The following is a 21,680-nucleotide window of genomic DNA, read 5'->3' as shown; positions in this document are numbered from 1 at the left end:
GTGGGCTGGCTACTTTGTTCCTTTGTAGAAATTAGTGGCTGCACTTTGTCATTGTTCCCTGACACTGTAACTTGGTACTATCGGCCTTAAGTAAATGCAAGGAAACATTTAGATATGTATTAAGTGATGACTGGGACAAAGCCTTTCAGGAGAGGAAAACGAAGAGCATGGTCTAGCAAGCAGGACACAGAGAGAAGGCAGTTAGCTCTAAGTGCCATCAGAGGGAAGCGTAAAGGGAGAGACTCCAGCCCGAGAGCCAGGAAGGAGTCACATCTCCACTGCCCTTGCAGGAGCTCTGTCAGACACCATCCCAGGGGAAACGGCCAAAAGCACAGAGAGGGAAGGAAGTGGCTGGGATGTTAAAACACATTAAGAGAGATCTACATTTGTTTCCTTTCTTTAAAAAAAATCTGAAGCAAATAAGGCAAAACGTACAGATTTAGCTATAGTTGGGTAGTGGGTACATGGTCAAGCTATTCTGTTTTTCTGTAGGGCTGAAACTTTCCCTAAGGAAGTGAATATATTGGTATCTGCAACATATCCAATCTGCTTGTCACATACTGATGCATTCAGAGGAGTAAAGGCAGATGGAGCAGAGAGCCTGGCGTGGCAAGCTAAGATGCCACTCAGGAAAATGACGTATCTTCAGACAGCTCCAATGATGCCCCATCCTACAGACAGTCCAATATTCACAAGACAAAACAGCATCAACTCAATATGAATGCTGATTAATGAGCACGGTAAAGAGGGATGCATACATTGACATGTGACGTCAGGCCTGGAAATGTCCGGTGGGCAGCTTGGGAGAGAGGTTACGCCTAGACACACATTTTGGAGGATCATCTACGTGGAGAGAATCATCTAAAGCTGTGAGGGGTGAAGAGGCTTCTCAAGGGGTGGGGGAGGAAAACGGGGGCTGAAGGCCCGAATCTTAAAGAGAATGAACACGTTTACGAATGCAATGAAAAAGTTTTCAGAAAAGTAGGAGGTAAAATATCAAAGCTACAGAGAGATTCAGGAAAACAGGTCTTGATAAAGATCCAAAGATTAGGAAGAAATTAGATCACAGATTCAGCAAAGGAGGGGAAAGAAACTAGACCTTAGGAGTTTACGGCAAGAAAGCAAGAAGTTTGAAAATGAAAGGAAATAAATAACAAGACTCCTAAAGGAGTCTACAGGAGCAGGAAAAGGCTTCTAAAATGGGGGTACCTCTGATAGTCTGGGGGTAGAGGAGGAACCAGAAGGAAGGGGATAAATGGGAGAATACGGTCAGGTTGTGGGGGAGTGAGTCTGAGGAATAAGACAGGGCATCTCTCATCTCCTGTAGGAGGGAACAAAAAAAAGATGGAGATGGACACACACACACACAAACACAAAGGTACAGTAGGAAGTTGGGGTGAGCTCAGGTCTGACAGCCATGATTTTCTCAGGTTACTAAGGAAGACAAAATGATAGCCAACATTAACATTTCAGAAAGCTAGCGCTCCCTAAGCTAGAGCTAGCCATTCTAAGATACAAATGGATTACAGCAGATATATACTAAAACAGGAACAGTGTTAAACTGCTGGGCCACAATGAATAGAAGAACTACAGAAATATGCTCCGTCTGCACCACGATATCAGAGGATTGCAGATACTGTTAAATGATTCCTTTGTCAAATTTTTAATACAGTCTCATAACAGAGATTTTTATCTGGTTGAAACTGACTGCCTTTTTCCTGAAGTATATATTTGTTTGACTATGTAGATATTCTGCTGCATAAATTAGACAGTAATTTGCAAGGTACCTGAAACCTAAGTACATTAACTAGAGTTGACTTATTTCTACTTTATCTCAACAAAAGTACCAGACAATACCCTATAGAGACCAGGGAAGAGTGAGAAAACACACAGGAGGAAAACCAAGTTCAGCCAGTAGCCCCAAAGGCTCCCATTTGTCTCACACCTCAGAGTGAAGAGTAAAGGCCTGAATACTCGAGCTCCCATAAATCATTTCTACTGCCATCGCTTGCAGATGTACCTGAGGGGCCACACACTTTGCTGTTCTGAACTGCTCTGCAGATGGGCAAGTGGTGCTAAAACGGGGTGGATACCAGTGCCTGCCACACGTTAAGGAGAACAGGCCGATTTTCATGGGCTCTGAATTCTTTACCTTTTTGGTGGCACTTTATGTATCTAGATTTTTCACTATGAAGTTCTCAAGCGCACAGAGCTAAAAAGAGCACGATGAACTCCGGTAAATCTGTATGAAGCGTGAGGTATTCTTTTGCAGCCTATTTTCCTTTTCATGAAATTCATGCTCCATTAGCATGTAAACTGCTTAAGAATGGGAACATAGGAGTCTAAATCCTAAAGGATGAGGAAACTGTGTTACCATCACTAACATTTCTAACTTTGATAGCACATTCCAAGTGTTAACAGAAAAACCCTGCACCAGGGAACTGGGGCCAGGTATCTGCTGTAGAGGAGAAATGAGCCTAGAAATAAACTTCCCAAAGTAATAGCAAATTAGTATGGGACCAAGAAAAGAAGCCAGCTGGATTTTTTGTTTGTTTTTTTAAATCAGTAGGTAAAATGATAAAAAATATATATATTTTTAATTTTTTAGAAAGTCTAATGATGAATTTGGCTATTCTTTCCCAACTCCCATAATTAACTGCTTTCCTCAAGGGCCAGGATGATACTGTCTATAAACAAATGTGAAATTATACCTTCCAATTAATACTTTATTCTCAAGTCCAATTTTCTAATTTTACAAGAGGAAGCAAATGGAAGCAAAGGTTCTTGTAGACAGGTGTCCACAGAGATTTCTGGCAGGGTTACATCTACTACCACCCAACAGGGAAGGCTTCCACTTTCTCATCTTTCCTTTCACTCTCTCTCCTTCCCTTCTTCTGTACCGGTACCTCCAGCCTTCCAAAGGTCGTCTCTGACCCTTGGAACTACAGAGGCTGTCTCTTTTTAGGCCTAAGAAACACTGTTAGCAACTGAGAAGAGCTTTCAATGATCAAAGCCCAACAGACTTAAGTTCTTCTGTCTCCAGGTTAAACTAGCTGCCTTCTCACCTTTAATTTTCTGCTTGTATTCTTCTGGTCGGTGGAGGTACATGGCTGCAGCGTCACCATTGAGAGGATCTATGGGGTTGGGATAGGCCAACAACTGGGGCAGGAAGGACTCAAATATATTGGTAAGATCTGAAAAAACAAGCAGAAATGCATCATGCACAGAACAAGCACGTTCACCTGAAATTCACTAACTCGGGTCAGAACCGCTTCCCTTCCTGGACACACGGAGGTGTTCCCATAAGTGTGCTCTGTTACATGGGGGTCTTCATTACATGTTCCTTTCAACACCAATTAAAAAAAAATTAATTTAATTTGAAGAACCAGGTAAAGATATACCTGATAGTCACTCTGAAAGGCAATTGTCCCAATTCTAATTCACTCTATTTTCTGAGACTTTACAAATACTACATTAATTAAAACTCGTACCCCAATAATCTACAGCACTCTACATTCTTACAAAATAAGTACTCTCTTAACATCACCCTTTTCTATAGCTTTGAAAAGCCCCACTCTGAAAGGCATTCAAGCACCAGATTGTAAAAGAACTGAACACAATTTTATAGGCCTTGGTGTTTAATTCAATTCTTGTAACTTCTAATGGACGTAAATGTAACCCGTTTTTCAATTATTCTGGGTAATGAGGGTAGGAAACAATATGGACCACTTAAAATCATAAATAATAAGTCAGATAAGTCCTAATTTACTGCATTTATTATCATTTTAATAAACATTAACTCCCTTCTTTCCAGATGACATCTACAGACACAGTTAACTCAAACCCTGCAGTCACGTAATATTTTATCAAGTAGGCCCTGAAAACCTGTAGAAAAAACCACGTGTCCCCATAACTTCAGAGCTGCTGTAACCTCCATCCTATTTGCCCCTCAGTTAGCAGACAGTGAACTTTGGGACCTTGTGTTTCCATTTCTCTGCCCTACTCTCGTTACTCTATCACGTTATAAGAAACATTTCCGTTTCTGGAGGGAATGCTAATGTACAGGAGCAGAAAAACCAATTTCTTCTGCCCTTTTAATGGATTTTTTTCTTTGTAGAATGAACAGTATTATAAATGGACATTTTGTCAAGCCACATCACTTTAGATTCATGGGTCTCACAGCCAGGGGTGATTTTGCCCCCCAGAGGACATCTGGCAATGTCTGAGAAATGTTGGGTTGTCACAACTGGTTAGGGGAGGGGGGCAGGTGGTGCTGCTCTTGGCATCTCTGGGGGCAAAGCCCGGGAGCTGCTCCACACCCCTCAATGCGCTGGACAGCCCTTCACGACGAGTCATTACACGGACCAAAATGTCGATAGTGCTGAGGCTGAGAAACCCTGGTCTAGATGAGAGGGGATGGCCAACTTTTTGTATAGGGACAGTGAATGCTTTAGGCTCATGGGCCACATTTAGTCTGTCACAACTACTCACCACTCAGCTCTGCTGTGGTAGCACAAAAGCAGCCATAAATAGGTAAGCAAATGGGTGTGGCTGTGTTCCAGTGAAACTATATACAAAAACAGGCAGCCAAAGTTTGCCGACGTCTGCTCCAGAAAACGCTAGAAACAGGAGGTGGCTCTCCCTCGTCAGGTTAAGGAACGGAGTGGTCAGAGAGAATTAGCTAGAGCTGCACTATTCAACAGAACTTTCTGCAACGATGGAAATGTTCTGTATTTCAGCTGCCCACCCAACACGTGGCTATCGACCACATGAACTATGGCTAGTGTGCCCGTAAGGAACTGAATCTTTCATTTCATTTAATTCTCATTAATTTAAACAACGACATGAGGCCAGTAGATCTCGTACTGGACGGTTCAGGTCTCGAAGTGATGTGATGGCGAGTCCTACATGGCGAGTCCTGTTCTCACGTGTTACTGACACACGGCAGGTTGGTGTTATTACATGGACTGGGGCTCTCTCACCTTCATAAAGCTAACTTTCCAACGAACCAGATTACAGTGAGATTCCCATGTACCAGGAAACAAATGCAGAGATTCCTCGTCAAAAAAGCAAACAAAACAAGAACCCCTCCACCACCAAATGACCTTCCAAGATAACCCCCAACCATCTGTAGTAAGATTTTCACTGCTATTGTACTTATAATTTTTTCAAAAAGGAAGAAACATACTCAACAAACCAACAATTATTCACGGTACAAAACCACTGAAAACAAAGATTTGAAAACTGTTTTTTTTTTTTTTTTTTAAACTATTTGTAAAGGCTAAAGGACAGAGAAGAATATTTCCGCCTTAATGCTGGGTGGAGAAAGTCCATAAAATGGTATGTCCTCTAGAATTAAAACTGTACAGTGTGTGTGTGTGTGTATGTGTGTGTGTGTGTATATACACACACACACACATATATATATATATATATACACATATATATATGATATTTAAGTTATGTCAGGGCAATAGGCTTGTAATTTCTACTTCTCACACTGCAAATGACTTTACTTTTTTTACCTTTAAAAATAGCATTTTCCTATAAACATGTCCTTTCCACTTTTACATATGTTTGACATGTAACACATGACAAGTCTGAAAAATTTCTTTTCCTCTTATTCCTGAGTAGGCAGGTTATTAAGGCAGTGGTAGAAAATGCCAAAAGGTAAGGAAATTAAGAAGAAAAAACAAGGGGTGTAGAAGTTTACAAACTGAACATGATCCCAGATCAGAGTTAGTAAGAGTTACAGTAACACTGGTAATAGTAACAGTAGTGGCAGCAGCAACAGACGCTTACACAGCAGGGACTACAAGCCAGGCATGTTGACACTTCACAAACACACTTAATTTCACTAGAGCCAATGAGGCAGCTGCCATTACTATCTCTGTTTTGCACATGGGGAAACAGAGGCAGAGAGGTTAAGTAACTTGCTCAAGGGGCTGGGTTGCAAACCTGGGCCTATCCACTATGCTGCCTCTGATAATGCATAACGTGAATACTGTCTTAACTTTTGTGAGGGCACAAGCTCCCCACATCTCGGCATCAAAATACCCTCAGAGGTGGCCACAAGTTCAAGGCCAGCAGGATGGTCTCGAAGTGTTTCAGGCGTCTGTGGTCGAAATGTCTGGTATTTCCCAGTGTGCTTGTGTTCAAGTGGCTCAACCACAGGAAGTTCTGATACCTGCACACAGTGAATGGGGCTTCTCTTGCCACATCCTCTCTCAGGTACTGCTCAGAAAGATGAGCAGCTGAGTGTTCCTACCTACCATGCAGCAATCAAACCTTTAAAAAAATAAAGTCCTGGTTGTATTCACTTTAAATAAGGTTCAGAAGTGCTTCCGGACTCAAGAAATATTGCAGACAACATGTTTTCATAACTAGGAGTTTCACGTGTTCCAGGAACATATTTTATACCCTTCCTCACTACTTTGAAGGTTTTCAAGCCCCAGTAAGGGGCTCTGCCTAGGTACGTCTCAAACAAATAAAAGAACCCTTGATTGTTGAAACATTCAGATCATACTCTCTTATCAAAGGCAGCATCATTTACCCCATTCATTCAAAAGCAATGGTCTTTGAGAGAATTTTGGTCCTGCCTTTTTGTCCACCAGAATTACTGGTAGTTGTTACACAATATGCATGCTGAGGCCTCATACCCACCTCAGAGATTCTGATTTAGGATTGGCTGGTGTGTGTGTGTGTGTGTGTGTGTGTGTGTGTGTGTGTGTGTCTGTCTGTCTGTCTGTAAATACACAGCCAGGAAACACTACCTACCCTATGTACCCCCTATCCCCAGAGACCAAAGGGGAAGAGGGCTATTTGCTTGTGGGTTCTTTGGCTCAAGAAAATGTCTTGGCAGCCAAGCTGAAGAGGCTCTAGTTGAGTGGCCTGCCCTGACCCTTTCACGGTTCTTTTCTGCACACCCTTCAAGTAACCATCACTTCCTCCAGGGGGAGGTATTCCAAAGTGGATCCCTTTCAGAGGGGGACTAAAGGGCTGCTTTAGGGTAGAGGAAATGGTGAGGGCTACACCTAACACACTGTGACATCGGGTAGAGCAAATTCCATCAGGCTGAACTGTCCCCAGCAACAGGGATGCTGGCTCCTTAGTGGTGAACAAGAGGAAAAACCTGGAGACCACAAGTCTAATCTCAGGCCTTCCACTGACTTGCTCTTTGACCTTGGGCAGGTCTCTTTCTCTCTGCATCTCAATTTCTTCATCAGCAAAAAGAGAAGTATAACACTGCAGTTCCTTACAAGGAAGAATTACACATGACTAAAAATGACTATAAAAAACAGACTTCAAACTGCATCAAAGGACTAGACTAAAATATTAATACAAATATGTCATCTTCTTAGAGTAGAAATTTCATCGAGGAATACATGTTAATTAAAATGAGTCACACTGGAAAAAAAAAAAAAGCACCAATTCTTCAAGTAAAGCCACTCTACTCCAGGTGACTCACAAAAACATGGCGCATTGTTTAAAGGGGAAAACACGAGAGGGAATGAATCACACATCTCATGTGTTATTCTTGGCTGTTTATGAACCAGTGACCATAAGTTATTTCTTCTTTCTCTATTTCCTTTGAAAATTAAAATGGCAACTTCTGTAAAGCCTGTTATCTTCAGGTTAAAACCCTGTGGGCCGCCCAAAGCTTCACATACTCTGCCCCACCAGGAACCCCTATTACCAAGCAGGCAGTCCTCTCAGAGGCTTTCACTTGCATAATCTTCATTTGTTTTTCTGATGTAACACGCAAAGAGCTGTAACTCACAGAACACAACCATCACACAGTGCAGGCACTGCCACTGCTCCCTTCTCAAATGCCACCTATCCTACCCCCTTTTCTAATTCTACTCTTTGTCCCCCAGATGTCCAGGGCCCTGGGTTCCTTCTTTTTAAAGCCAAACAGATAACATACTGAAAAAATTGTTTGGAAAGACATCAGCCACTTGCACAGTAGTGTGAATTCTGTGGTATTTGTATTTTAAGAAACAGCCTCATGGAGTGGCCGGTTAGCTCAGTTGGTTAGAGCGCGAGCTCTTAACGACAAGGTCGCCGGTTTGATCCCCACATGGGCCACTGTGAGCTGTGCCCTCCACAACTAGATTGAAACAGCTACGTGACTCGCAGTTGATGGGTCCTGGAAAAATCACACTTAATTAAAAAAAAGAAAAAAAGAATTAGCCTCATACACTCTTACTCTGGGAAGCTCATCATCTTATAATAAGTCTATGCTGATAACTACAAAATCTTTCTAATCGATCCTTTGTATTTTTTGTTTTTAATTTTTATTGGGGAATATTAGGGAATGTGTTTTTCCAGGACCCATCAGCTCCAAGTCAAGTCGATGTTTTCAATCTAGTTGTAGAGGGCGCAGCTCACTGGCCCATGTGGGAATCGAACAGGCAACCTTGGTGTTACGAACATTGTGCTCTAACAACTGAGCCAACCGGCCGCCCTATCCTTTGTATTTCCAGTCTTAATCAAACCTGACATGTCTAAAATTATTTCCCTAAAACCCTATTCCTTTCTCCTAATAGCTAGGCTGACTCCAACGCCTTGTTCCTTGGCCCCAAACTTCTGGAAAGACCATAGTTGGGCTTTCCTCCTTTTTTCCATGTATCAGTTTCCCAGACTCGATACTTATCTTAATAAAACGCATCTAGTTCCTCTTCTGCTTCCCCTGGCACGTGACTACATCAAGGCCAGCATACCATTCCCGGCCTGGATCAGGGCAACCATCTCCTAATGGGCCTTCCAGGCTATAAACTCTTGTCTTTGTAATCAGCTTCCTTAAAACAATCACTCAGGTCATTCTCTTCAAGAGCAAGTTCCTCTTGTTTGCCTTCCCAACTCCTCATATTCCAGAAGCATGTTATCCAAACAAACTTGTATTTCACTGGGCCCCTCCCCCGGAGGAAGACCCCTGGTTTCCCAAGCTGAGAATCCCTGAGCTAGCCACAGGTACTTAACTGTTCTGTAATTCAATAGGGAGCAGGGCTGAAAGGAGGGGAAGAAAAAGCTCACAATTATCGAGGTAAAAAGGTGGACCAACATCTGGGCATCCAGAACTGATGATTTGCTCTGACTTACACGGATCTCTTGCCCTGGGCTTTTGGCCATTATAGTTACAACTAATGGCTAAATAAATTGGGATCACCTGGAATTTCAACCACATTATTCACATCCTTGATTTACTACAGAAAATCAGCATTGGTTGACTTTTGCTCATCTTACAGGGAATTGTAATTAATTCATCATGAACTGCTAAGCAAGTCATGAATTTATGTGTTCAAAATAAAACCCAACCATAAAATTCCATTTCATGTATTCAACAAGTATTGTGTGTGTATGTGTGTGTGTGTTATCTACTATATATATAAGAAACATACACAAATATACATGTAGCCGATTTTTAAAATGAGATTGAAACAGGGAAATGAAATTTCCAGATTTCCTTCAGTTATTTAATAATTTTAGGTTAACTACTAGATCTTCACTTTTCTACTCGTTTATCAGCCTCTAAGAAGTTGCGATCTTAATGGATTTGAGTGTTTTTACTTTCTCCTGCTCAGTCTTGTGAACACTAAGAAACAGTAAAATTCTATGTCCCACAAGGAGGAGTCAGAAACCTATGCACCTCATGAGCCAGACGGGCAGCACTGCATCTGACAAGCAGTGATGTGTGAAAAAGACATGCTAAGCCCTGGGCCCTAAAAGAAGACAGACTTGCCCTTGAGACCGTCAGTACAGCCAATGCCCTCAGACAGACAGGAGGGCTTCAAAGAAACGGCGTTAGGATTAAAAATAACGTTCTCCACGAGAACGGATTTAACCCGGCTTTAATGAGGAAAAGCCTGCTTCTCTGGCTGTTCTGAGGGCATACGTGTGTGGCGAGCTGGAGCAGGCCACCACTAAGACTCTGTGGTACCAGGGCACAGAACCAGTTGGCCGCACGGCTTGCCATGCTATATTTGGTTTACTGAATGCTAACACGCTGCTAATGGAGTAATAGATCCAGCCACCAATCTGCTAGACTATAAATTCAAGAATGTATCCAGTTACTAAACTGAGAAAGTCTTCTATGGATAAAATATACACGAAGTCTGAACTCATCAGATGTATGTATGTTCTTATGTTAGTCCACGGCAATCTTTTAAAGACAGAATGAGGTCTCATGAAGAGGGTCATGCAGGCAAAAAACAAAGCCTCCCTCCTCACACCTCTCAAAACAAAGGGCAATTAGTAGGAATTAACAGAAATTAGTAGTTAGACCTTTGAAGGATTTTTGCAATATGCATGATATACTGCATCTTGCTAGTGGTAGCATTACAGTTTTTAAGTATTCCAACCTAGAAACAGGTATTTCTGTTCTATGTGGGAAAGAGCAATGTCAAAGGTGTCGAGTACTAAACCCTGGACGACGACCGGCTATATTCTACTAAACGCCAGATCAACAGCCAGAGGCATGGAGTTACATAACGTGGAACAGTTTAAAGCATTCCACCAACTTAGAACACCATCTCCCATCCACTGCCTAACTGCAGCTCCCCCCCAACCCGCCCAATGTATTTAAACTGTACAGAACTGCAGAAGAAAATGAATGCTACTATTTGTATTAGAATGAAGAAAACAGGTTCTTGTTCATTAAAAACAATCCCCTTGTTGGCACGTCAATCTCAGAACACTTCCCACCTTACTTTGGTGTTCTTTAGAGGTCACCCTAGTCCAAACCTGGTATAACCCTGCTTACCTTAAAAGACTGAAAGCTAAACCATGGTAATAGGATTTGTTATTAACTTGCCAGAAATGAGGGCAGTTAATATATAACTAGCTAGTTGGGTATTCTTAGTCATACTAAAACTCATTATTAAAGTTTTTAATTACTAGACAATAATTTAGTTTGTCCTTAGCATCAAAAAAGAACAACTTCACGCAATTACAAGATAAGTGGCCATGCATGGGGAAAGACTACCTATACAAAGCGATCACATACAAATGGAGAGAAAACAAATCCATATAATCACGACTGAGCCCTAAAACTACAGCCCCAAAGGAAGTAGAATGGAGTTGTGGCTGTCTTTCTCAGTCTGGTTCATGTCCCATGATCCAAAGCCTGGACCACTCCAGTGTTCTAGTGTTGACCACCAGTGAATGTGAATGTGGTGTTTTAAAAGAATTTCTACTAAGTCGTTCAATCCCAAAGGACCCTGTTTTAAAGTGTATAGCTAATTAAACTCTTGGGCCTCATACCCACCCCACGGCTGAGTACCTCCAAGCAGACACATAACACGGATGGATCGTGAAGCTAAGTCCTGTTGAAGCCATCAAATCCAAAACTCAGCATATTTCTTCTTTACTACAGTTGACATTTCTCCTATAGTGCCTGAAAGAAATTGCTCTACCTGGCCTTTCTAGGAGACTCATAATGACATCCAGCTGTTCCAAAGGCAGGATTATGTTTGTGATTCCCACCTAGATGGATCAATAATACTGCACTCTCAAGCCTGTTCAAACAGTAGTTGTTGGCCAATCATCCAGGCAGACAGATAGACATACCTGGTGTCTGTGTAACTACACTAAAATGTCTAGAAACACAGTTAGCAAACACGAATTCAACAGAAAGCATAATTTTAAGATACAGTTACCTTCAGCCAAAATTTGAATTGTTTGGAAAGATTCACTGGATGGAATAAGTATTTCCAACATGGGAAAGTTTACATCCATTTAGCAGCTTAAATTCATAGGCCACAGCATAGTACTGTGAAATAAATGTATGGTTTAAACTTTTCTAGATGCCTAGGAAAAGAAACTTTGTTTTCCTTGTTTAATTTTAATCTCAAAGTCTCTGAAGCATTCCTTTGGCTGTAGTCCAACTTCATTTGTCTGTCATTGACTCTCCACGAGACCTAGGGGAAGTAATTTCCCAAATGTTGAGTTTTCTCACCAAAATAAGAGTGTCCAATCGATTGGCTAGCAACCCTAAGAGTGAGAATAAAATGATAAACCGCCTGATTTTATAAGAAAATTGTCTTCCACCTTACACATCCACAATTCAATCCACAAAATAAGTAATTTACCAAGTCAGTTAAGAAATGAGTAAAATGAAAGTTGGAGAGAGAAACACAACTTGCAGGTGGACAAGTATGCATGGCCCAGAAGGTGGGAGGGAAATTAAGGCCGTATTGCAGTGAAGGTACCTGAACTTCCAGGAGTTTCGGTTGGAAAGACAATTATGAATAAAATATATCTTGGAGTAAAAACGAAAACTGAAAAACAGAAGGGGAGCTAAAAAGCTACCTATGGCTTAATGAACTTTCCTCCCATCAATCTTTAAAATTAGTTGTTTTTGAAACTGAAATCCAGATCCTCTTGGCTGCATTTTAACTTTTCCAGAGCTTTTATCACTGCTGTCTGGAAGAGCAGGAAGGGATGTAAAAAAAGATGCTATCAAACAGGAAGCCAAAATGAATCAATTTTGTGATGGCATCTGCTACTTTCCTCTTAATGTCACGAGAGTAACAATAGAAACTTCATACTTAATAGGTAACTTCATACTGATGACAAGCATCTTTACAAAATTAGTCGAATTACCCACTGTAATTAGCTCTCTTGCAAGGTTAAATAATATAAAAGTAAAAATCACTGGGTGATTAAATTATAATTACACGGATTTTGAGCTTCTGAATGAATACACTGCCTGTATACTTGGCAAAGAAAAACAAGATGAAAACAGAAGCAATAAGTCAAATGGGCTACCAGAAATCAATTTTCTTTTGGCAGGTGGGGCGTGGAATAGAGGACTAAATTTACTACAAACATGAGCATTGTTTATTATCAGGTTATATAAGTATAAATCTGAAATTTCAACTGCAATTGCTGTTACAGTATAAATATGTATATCCATTGCATAGTACATGCCCTGGGGCATAGTTAATTGTAAGAAATTTCACAAGTAATTCCCTATTCTTTACCCTATTATATAGTAGAGGTGTTGAAACAAGTTTTGGTTGCATTTTGGGTGTCAGTTGAATATTTGTGTTAATATGCCAACTTTCTCCTATTAGTTGTTTCATATTAAATTACATTTTTTTTGTCCACTGAACTAAGATTCTCTCAAGAATCACAGCAAGAAATTTGAGTGATTTCAGAATTCACAAGTTACGAACCCTCAGTGCCAGAGGCTTTAGCAGTTTGTAATAAAATTTAGTTTAGATCTCAAGATCAGATAAGTCTAAAAGAAACACGGTTAATTTGAACCAATCCTTTCTAACAGGACTTTTATACACACATTTTAAATTTAAAGAAAATTCTAACATTTTTTTGATGAAGAAAATTTGGGTTTGAGCAAAATGTCAAAACAATTCTCCCATGCACAGTATACTTCTGACTATATTCTAAAAATATTTCTCTAGTTTCCTGTACTTACCGGTAATGTTAGTATGTCCATGCTCTTGTATTATAAAACACTTAACAATAACTCATACACATGTAATACAGAAATCAAAGTTCACTTTGACCAGTCAGGTTTAATTCGTTACTTACTAAATGCTTTGCGAGGTACATGAGAACATATTCTAACATCTTACTGACGTGATGAAACCTTAGTTTTGTTGGCCTTCTGCTGTAAAGGCTGTTCTGAACATCTTATACCTGCTGGTGGGAATGTAAAATGGTACAACCACGCTGGAAAACTGTCTGTCAGTTCCTCAAACAGTTAAACACAGTTACCACAGTTCCACCCAGCAATTCTGCTCCTAGGAAATACCCGAGAAATAAAAACATGTCTATATAGAAACTTGTGCACAAATATTTATAGGCATTATTCGTAATAGCCCCAAAGTGGAAACAACCCAAATGTCCATCATCTGACAAATGGATAAAAATGTGTTATCTGTATAATGGAATATTATTTGGCCATAAAAAGGAACGAAGTACTGATACATGCTACAACATGGAAGAATCTTGAAAACATTATATGAAATAGAAAAAGAATGCCCAGAATAGGCAAATCTGAGACAAAAAGTAGAATAGTTGTTGCCTAGGGCTAGGGGGATAAGAGTATGGTAGCTAAAGGGTACGTGGCTTCTTTCTGAGGCGATGAGAATGTGGTAATGGTTGTACATAACTGTGCACATATCAAAGCCTATTGAATTACATACTTTAAATAGGTGAATTTTATGTATGTAAATTATAATTCAGTGAAGCTATTATTTAAAAAAATAATAATAAATCTGTTCTGAGATGTGAGGTACTTGAGAATCAGCAAAGCTTTTCTGGTCAATAGTAAAAGAATTAGTAAAACTAATGTCCAACGTACTTTATTGTAATTGGAACCAGCTTGTCGTATTTTGTTATGTACATCTCTAAAATGTGAATGCAGTTTAAGAAAAGACATCATTACATCAGATGTTCCAGGCAGCCTGCCATGAGACATTTTTACCAAAAAAAAACACACAAAAAACACATCTTAAAAGGAATTCATTTAATCAACCTCAGAGTATATGTTCCTTCTTGTTGCCCCATCTCCTTGTAAGTTGCCTCTTCCCTAAACCTCTCATGCTAAATAGTACTGGGCATGATGAATTCACTCATTAATTCAACAAAAATTTGAACCCTTATTGTATACCAGGCACTGTTTTAGACACTTGTGTGCATGTGTGTGTTGTGTTTGTGGGTACACTCACACACAACACACATACGACAAAATCCCTGCTCTTGTGGAGCTTACAATCTAATAGGACAAGATAAACACTAAACAAATACTGGTTTTAAAGACAGATTTTTAAAACAGGGTGCTGTGCTATGGGAGGGGTATTATTTTAGATGGACTGGGCTAGGAAAGGAGGTTTCTCTGAGAAGTAATGTTTGAGGTGAGCAAAGACGGGACCAGCCACACGAAGCTTAGGGAAGAGAAGTCCAGGCAGAGGAAATAATTTTTCAACAGCAGAATCAGGAGGGGGACAAAACAAGGATTAAGGGTGTGCTGCGGGTGACCAGCTGTCCTCGGGGACTCTCACACACCGTCCTAGTACAAGGATGTCTGGCGAGATGACTCGCAGACTGTGGCTGGAATAAGACGTCTTACGTACCTTCAACCATTAAAAGGTCTTACAAGTCCTCCACAAGAGGAGGCCATCTCTGGTTAACCCCAGCCTAAAGTGATCTTTCCCTCCTCTCCTTGGACCTCTCCACAACTGTCTCTTTGCACCACTCATTCTTTCAGACACACTGGTGTGAGGCCCTGTGTTAGGAAGGCCAGGACTCAAAGACAAATCAGACGTGAACCTCCACTGGCTCTCAAGGCAGGAAATAATCTAGTAGCACAGTACATGTAGGCATAGCGACAAACACAAGCTAGAAAGTAAATGCAGGCCACAAAAAGAGCTATAAACCGTAAGAGTGGCCAGAGATGACTTTCAGCTGGAGCTTCAGCGGAAGCTCTGTGGGGTGGGGGCACGAGAGCAGGGACAGTCTATGATGTGTGACGATGTGGACATGTGGGGGAATAAGCAGATTCATTTGTTGTATCCCTAATTACCTTTAATATATTTTAAAATAGTTTTAGCCTCCCCAGCCAAGTTACAAGCTCAGGGAGAGAAGGTCTGATACTCCCCATATCTCTCAGTGCTATTTAGCAGAGTATTTTGCAGAGCTAGGCAATTCACTGTTGATTCACTGTAAGAGATGCCGATTTCAGCACTGAAGGAAAAGCTAAATTATTCTCTGCTTCACAGTGACGTTTAGGCCTTTGAAACATGATCCCTCAAACACCTTAATACAGCATGTCATTTCCTAGGGACATTCCTAAAAGCTTTCCTAAAAATAAACGGTATTACAGATAAATATGTATTCTGAACACACACACATTTAAAAATGTTTGCATATGTATTCGTATGTCTGCATATGTGTATCACTATACCTTAATTTCACAATCTCACAAGATTATTTTAAATTTCTGCTAAACCAAAGTTTGAACTCATGAGAAATTTTTTTTTCATTGATCAAACTTTCCCATCCAGGCCTTCAAAATCCCCTCCCATTCCCAACAAAACATCTTAAATCAGAGAAGAAAAGCCAAGCGACATTTTTTTTATGGCAGTGTCTCAAAATCTCTGAAAAATATTCCATGGCCAAACTCACCATAGAGAGCTGTCCAAGTTTGATTAATTACATCTAGACACACAGTTCCTGACCTGAAACAGATGGAAAGAATGGCATTTTTTAAAAAATTAGAAAGTTAGTTGCATGTATCTGGCAACTAATTTTATTTATCAAGAAAAATACCTTTAAAAGATTTAAAAGTATTAATAGATTTACCCCAATTGGGGTAAGTATGATGAGGAACAGAATATATACAAAGTCTTATGTGTCTCCTTACAGATTGAAAGAGAAAAACAGTAACTATACTATGGAGACAGCAGACAACACAACAGCTTAACCATGTGGCAAGACTGAACACTGGTAACCAGGGGCAAAGGCCTGTGTGCTTCTCACAGGATGCCCAGAGCAGGGCATAATCTCACTGTGGGGTTTTCTGGCCTGCAGTGCATACTCTGAGTCTAACGGTAAGGAAATATCAGACAAACCCAAACTGAGGGACAGTCTTACTATAAAATACCTGGTCTATATTCTTTACTAATGTCAATTTTATAAAAAGCTAAGGAACTAAAGTAGTTTAATGAAACCTGACAACTAAATGAAATAATTCATGAGCCTGGACTGGATGTTTTACTGAATGGGAAAAAAAGTGCTAAAAAGTATATTGCTGGAGTATGGCAGTAGATTACAAAGTACTGTATTAGCATTCAATTCCGGAATCTGATAACTCTGTTGCAATTACATAAGAGAACATCTTGTTCATAGAAGTATCAAAGGACAACTGGGCATGACGTATGTATACAACCTACTCCACAGGGTTCAGAATACCCCCAATGTCCATGGCGTGCATACGCACGAAACATCAAAATTTAGTGCATGACAAGGAAAAAATGGAGAATAATCACATACTCTAATTAAAACAGCACTGGAAGTAACAAAATAGGAGGCACTGGTATTGCATTTAAAAATATCACTAAATAAAATATTAGAAGGAAAGCAAGGGATAATTAAGATTCAATAACCAAAATGAAACTATAGTCACTCATGTTTGCTTTACTCTCACAAATTGAGAAATACTTTATGGGCTGAAAATTGTAAATCTGCATACTGAAAACAGATTTCTGAATTCTGTCTATAAAAAGAGAACGGAAATGTGGAATATTACAATCCTAGGCAGATACCAAGGGAAATGAAGGACCCATTCATGACAATGGAAAATCTAAGCAGTCTAACATAGTAGAATTTGAACTAAGTGGTTTAGCATTTCATATTCCTGGATTCTACAGTTTAAGTGACCATTTATACAGTCCTCTGCTGATAAAATCCAAAAAGACAATTGAGGCTTTTGTATAATTAAGAGAGAGAACTCTAATCAAGAGCAGTTGCTGCTAAGATTGAAAAATTTTTTAAAAGTTACTTACGCTTCATCAATGTTGGGATGGAAAATTTTATTCATGAATCCTGTAAAAAGAGATGTTAATTAGCAGCAAAAAGTACCCAGAGAACAATTAGCTTGAAAGTATTTCTGTATCAGGAACAATTTTAGTGCTGGAAAAAGGTGATGACACCCTAAGTCATTACCTTCAATCTTAGACCTTTGGTTACTGACAAGACTACAAGTATATCCTGACAGTGTCGATTACTTAAAATACATTAGAGTTCTATTTTTAAAAATGAGCAAACTTTGAGAGCAATGCAGCTTCTTATACAAAATAATCATTAAAAGAAATAGTTTTCTGAACTATGAAGGTACTCGCCAAGATAATTTATAGTATTAAATGGTTTCTAACTAGTGCCAGGATAAAAGCTAAGAGAGCGACTCTGACTCCCCTCCCAGAAGTTTTCTTGTTCAAGCTCTCAATTTGGAGGTTCTGCATTTGAACTTCTCCTTCTGAAGCTCAGTTACTGGTATCACCCGGCTACATTGTGTGCGGAACATGAATGAAGCTGTTGAAACGCTAAAGGAGTACCGCTTCCAAACCACAGAAGATTTCGTTAAGAACAGTGACTAAAATATTTCCTTTAACTTTAGTCTACTCATTCCAGGAAACTCAGTTTTGATTAAAATTGGGGCAACCGAGAAATGAGGCAAGGCTTTAAAAAAAAGAAAACCAAACAAAAACTGTAGGATGGCTATATCTGTCAGAGATTCAAGTTTTCTGATTTATTCCTAGAAAAACAAGTACAGACTTCAACATAGTGATAATTAAATTCCAAGGAGAATTTATTTTCTAACTTAAAAACTGGTGATTGATCAGTCTGTGTGCATGCAAATGACAATATTCTAAGGCAAACCCACTGTCACAGCTGTCATTTTGTCACCCTTATCACCTCATTTCCTGTTAAGACTTCCTATTCCATTCCATACTTTCAGTAAATCAAAGTTCCTTACTAAACTGACCATCAATCACTACAGCCCATCCCACCCTCTCTCGAACTCCGACCTCACATTTCCTTCATTCAAAATCTATTTGGTCAACGCCTCTGCGTCAGGCATTGTGCTTGTTTAGGGTACCACACAAATAAGACAGCACGCTATTCTCGAGGAGGTCACTGCAGCAGTGGCAAGAGAGACACGGAGAAGTGATGGCAACGTGCTCAAAGCTGACACAACCAGGGAGCGTGCAGGGAAGAGGAAGGTGTCAGAAAGATGAAGAAAAGTGGCATCAGAAGAGGACCCTCAAGGATGAGTTGTGACAGAGGACATCTCAGAAAAAATCTAACAAACTTCTCTAGACTTAGAGAAAGGGAATAAGAAACGAAATCCCAGATATGCCGGTCCCCGCTTGCTCTAGCCACTCCAAGGAACGAATTATGCATCTAATTTTTGTTTTTTAATCCTTTGTGTTGAAATGGCTTACCGTTTTACCTACTACTAATAAGAGAACCCATGCAGTATTTAATTACTCTGATGCAAAAAGAAAAGCCTTGTGTTCAATTATAATTTCATATTAATTTTTCATTAAGGAAATGAAAGCTGTTCCAAAGTCTAGATTTAATAGGTATGTTTATGAAGAGATTATACAATGGAAATGCTCATGTCTGAATGTTACGAGGAGAAGAAGCAGGATAAAAATCTACATGACCCTAGAAAAACACTAATACAGGTGTTCAAGAAGACCCATGAGGATATTTGCTGAAGCATTTAAATCCAACCCTATTAAAAGGGACTGGAGAAACTAGTGCATCCAGACACTGGGAGCTCTATACAGCCAAGGTGATGCACGAGACCAATGAAGTATCAACTTGGATAGATCCAAAGCAGAGGGGAAAAAGGTTGCACCATGATACCATTAGATAAACTAAACTAAAGCAACACTATATATTCTCTATGGTAACAAGTATGGAAACTGCACTGGACCAACATATCAAACTTACAAAAGTAATTATTTCAGTGAGAGTGCAGGGCCAATGGTGGGAATAGGGAACAGAATGGGGAATGGTAATTAAAGACGAGTATATCTGTAACACTGTATGCCTTTAAAAAGACAACGTGCTTCTATATTATTTGCTCCCTTCTTAAAATAAGTCTGCACAGATAGGAAAGTGGAAGCAAATATGTACAGCTGTTAACAGTGCTTAATTCTTCATGGTGGAAATATTTTGTCCATTATACTTTTCAAATCACATCACCCCCCACCCACCCCATTGGGATCACAGCAATTTAAAAAGGCTAGAAGGAAACAAGAGTCAATGGTACTCAACTTTGAGAGAATCCCCCATTATTGCTACTACTCTTCCGATTTGCCCAAATTTCTACAAAGTGTCATTTTAATAGTTGAAAAAAACACTTTCAAAGAAAAAATTATAAACAGCAAACATCCTAAAGTAGACCTAATTACACACTGGTTATCTACTGCTGAAGCCTTTTAAGGAAAAAGGTAGCTAAAATCCATTATTTTGCTTGAACTCTCATATCTTAAACACTCTTATTTAAATAATACAAATTCATTACAAAAAAAAATCAGAAGATCCTCAGGCCCTAAGGCACTCGGTCCTCAAGATTAGTTGCATATAGGAATATACTGCTATTGTAACGGCCAAGACACCTTCTGGTGAGTGGCAGACATTAATGCCCAACCACTATAAATGGAAACTTATTTCAGGAGACTTGTTCTATTATGGGAAAGGTATTTTGCTTGAAATACCTTTGCATTTTAAGAACTTAAAATTCATTCTTGACACTTAAAATCCTGCTACAACTCTCCTAAGTAACATCGACTGAAGCAGCATGTATGGCAGAAGTTTCCAATGCTGGCTACAGGTAAGAATCATCTGGAGAGTTCTTGAAGAATGGAAGTGCTGTTAGAAGGGGGCCAAGTGCTATGGAGAAAAACACAAGGAAGGGGTCGCTGAATAGGACTGCTGGGGTGGGGGCAGCAATCTTAAACAGGATGGTCGGGGGGGCCTTACGGAGGTGACTAAACTTGAAGGCGGTGCAGGAGGAGTCCTTCAGTGTCTAGGGGAAGAGTGTCTACACAGCACCAACAGCCAAGTGCAAAGCGTACCAAGAGTTTGCTTGACGTGTTCGAAGACCAGCAAAGAGACTAGTGAAACTGAAGCAGAGTGAACAAGGAATAGACTAGAAGTGAGGTCGGAGAGGTGACGAGCATTTGCGGGCCCTTTCAAAGACGCTCGCTTTTCATTCTGAGTGAGGTGGGAAAACTGGGCAAAGAATGACGGGGAAAGGCAAACCTCAAGCAAAACGGAATAAGCTGTCTCTCCTATAGTAAGAATGAAGCTTCAACAACTTATGTCACAGGGAACCTCAAAGGTGTTGTCAAGAAAATAGCTACAGTGAAAGCGATTTACATGTTTATCAAAACTGTCTCTGAAAGGTTAAGGTGCCTCCTTTCTGGAAATTACTTTTGGAATCAATGCAGTTTCCAATTAAATCTAGATTTTGGCTTGGTTGAGTCCAAGAGGACATAATAGAGAGGGCCAAAGAGGACTTAGCAAACATATTCTTCAGTGATAAATGGGTTGGGGCCCAGTCCCCAGTGCCTGTGCTAAGTATGAAACAGTATCTGAGCTCTGAGACAGAGGGCAGAATCCGACTGGAAAGAGAAAAGTCCTAACAGGGATTTGAGGCTGGTCCCAGCTCTGCTTTTAACTGTGTGCCTTGGGCGGGTCACTTCCCCTCTGTGGGCCTGTTTCTCTACCTGCAAAGAGAAATAGCAGGGCTATATCATCTCCACAATCTCCAGTCTTACTCAGTTTGGAAAGGGACTATCAGCTCTAAAAATCTAGGATTTAGTAACAATGGCCAATGCTCTGAGAACAGAAGCCTTCAAGGGAAATGCCCAAAGGTTAAGTCCTTAAAGGAAATTTATTCTGTAAGACACATTTTTTAGGTACAGAAATATTCTGGAGGAAATACAAAGCTACCAACATGCTAACTAACATACCACCAAGAGACACAAAATCCGCTGACTACTCCAAAGTAGGCAGAAACAGGGTTTATAACCTCGCCTCTGAGGAACAAGCACAGCTAGACCAATCCTAACAAAAAAACAATTTCCAGACTACAATCCTCTCTTCCTATACCAGGCTTTTCCAATTGTTAGAAA

At 40.1% G+C, this 21,680-nt stretch overlaps 1 protein-coding gene across 3 annotated transcripts in view; it reads right to left on the bottom strand.

The window, feature by feature from the left end:
• Positions 1-21,680, bottom strand: part of UBE2H (ubiquitin conjugating enzyme E2 H) — a 93,919-nt gene that overhangs the window by 5,625 nt on the left and 66,614 nt on the right. For 2 of the 3 annotated variants that reach the window (XM_019751331.2, XM_019751336.2), the window contains 3 exons: positions 17,532-17,571; positions 16,153-16,205; positions 3,066-3,194 (listed from right to left, as the gene is read on the bottom strand). In XM_019751331.2, the coding sequence (XP_019606890.1) occupies positions 3,066-3,194; positions 16,153-16,205; positions 17,532-17,571 (222 nt within the window). The remainder of the gene's footprint in view (positions 1-3,065; positions 3,195-16,152; positions 16,206-17,531; positions 17,572-21,680) is intronic. The other variant, XM_074315611.1, reaches the window with a different exon arrangement.

Source organism: Rhinolophus sinicus, linkage group LG11 (genome assembly GCF_036562045.2).
Source record: "Rhinolophus sinicus isolate RSC01 linkage group LG11, ASM3656204v1, whole genome shotgun sequence".
Lineage (NCBI taxonomy): Eukaryota > Metazoa > Chordata > Mammalia > Chiroptera > Rhinolophidae > Rhinolophus > Rhinolophus sinicus.
Note: the sequence above shows the minus strand (reverse complement) of the source record. Positions and strands in the feature narration are given on the sequence as shown.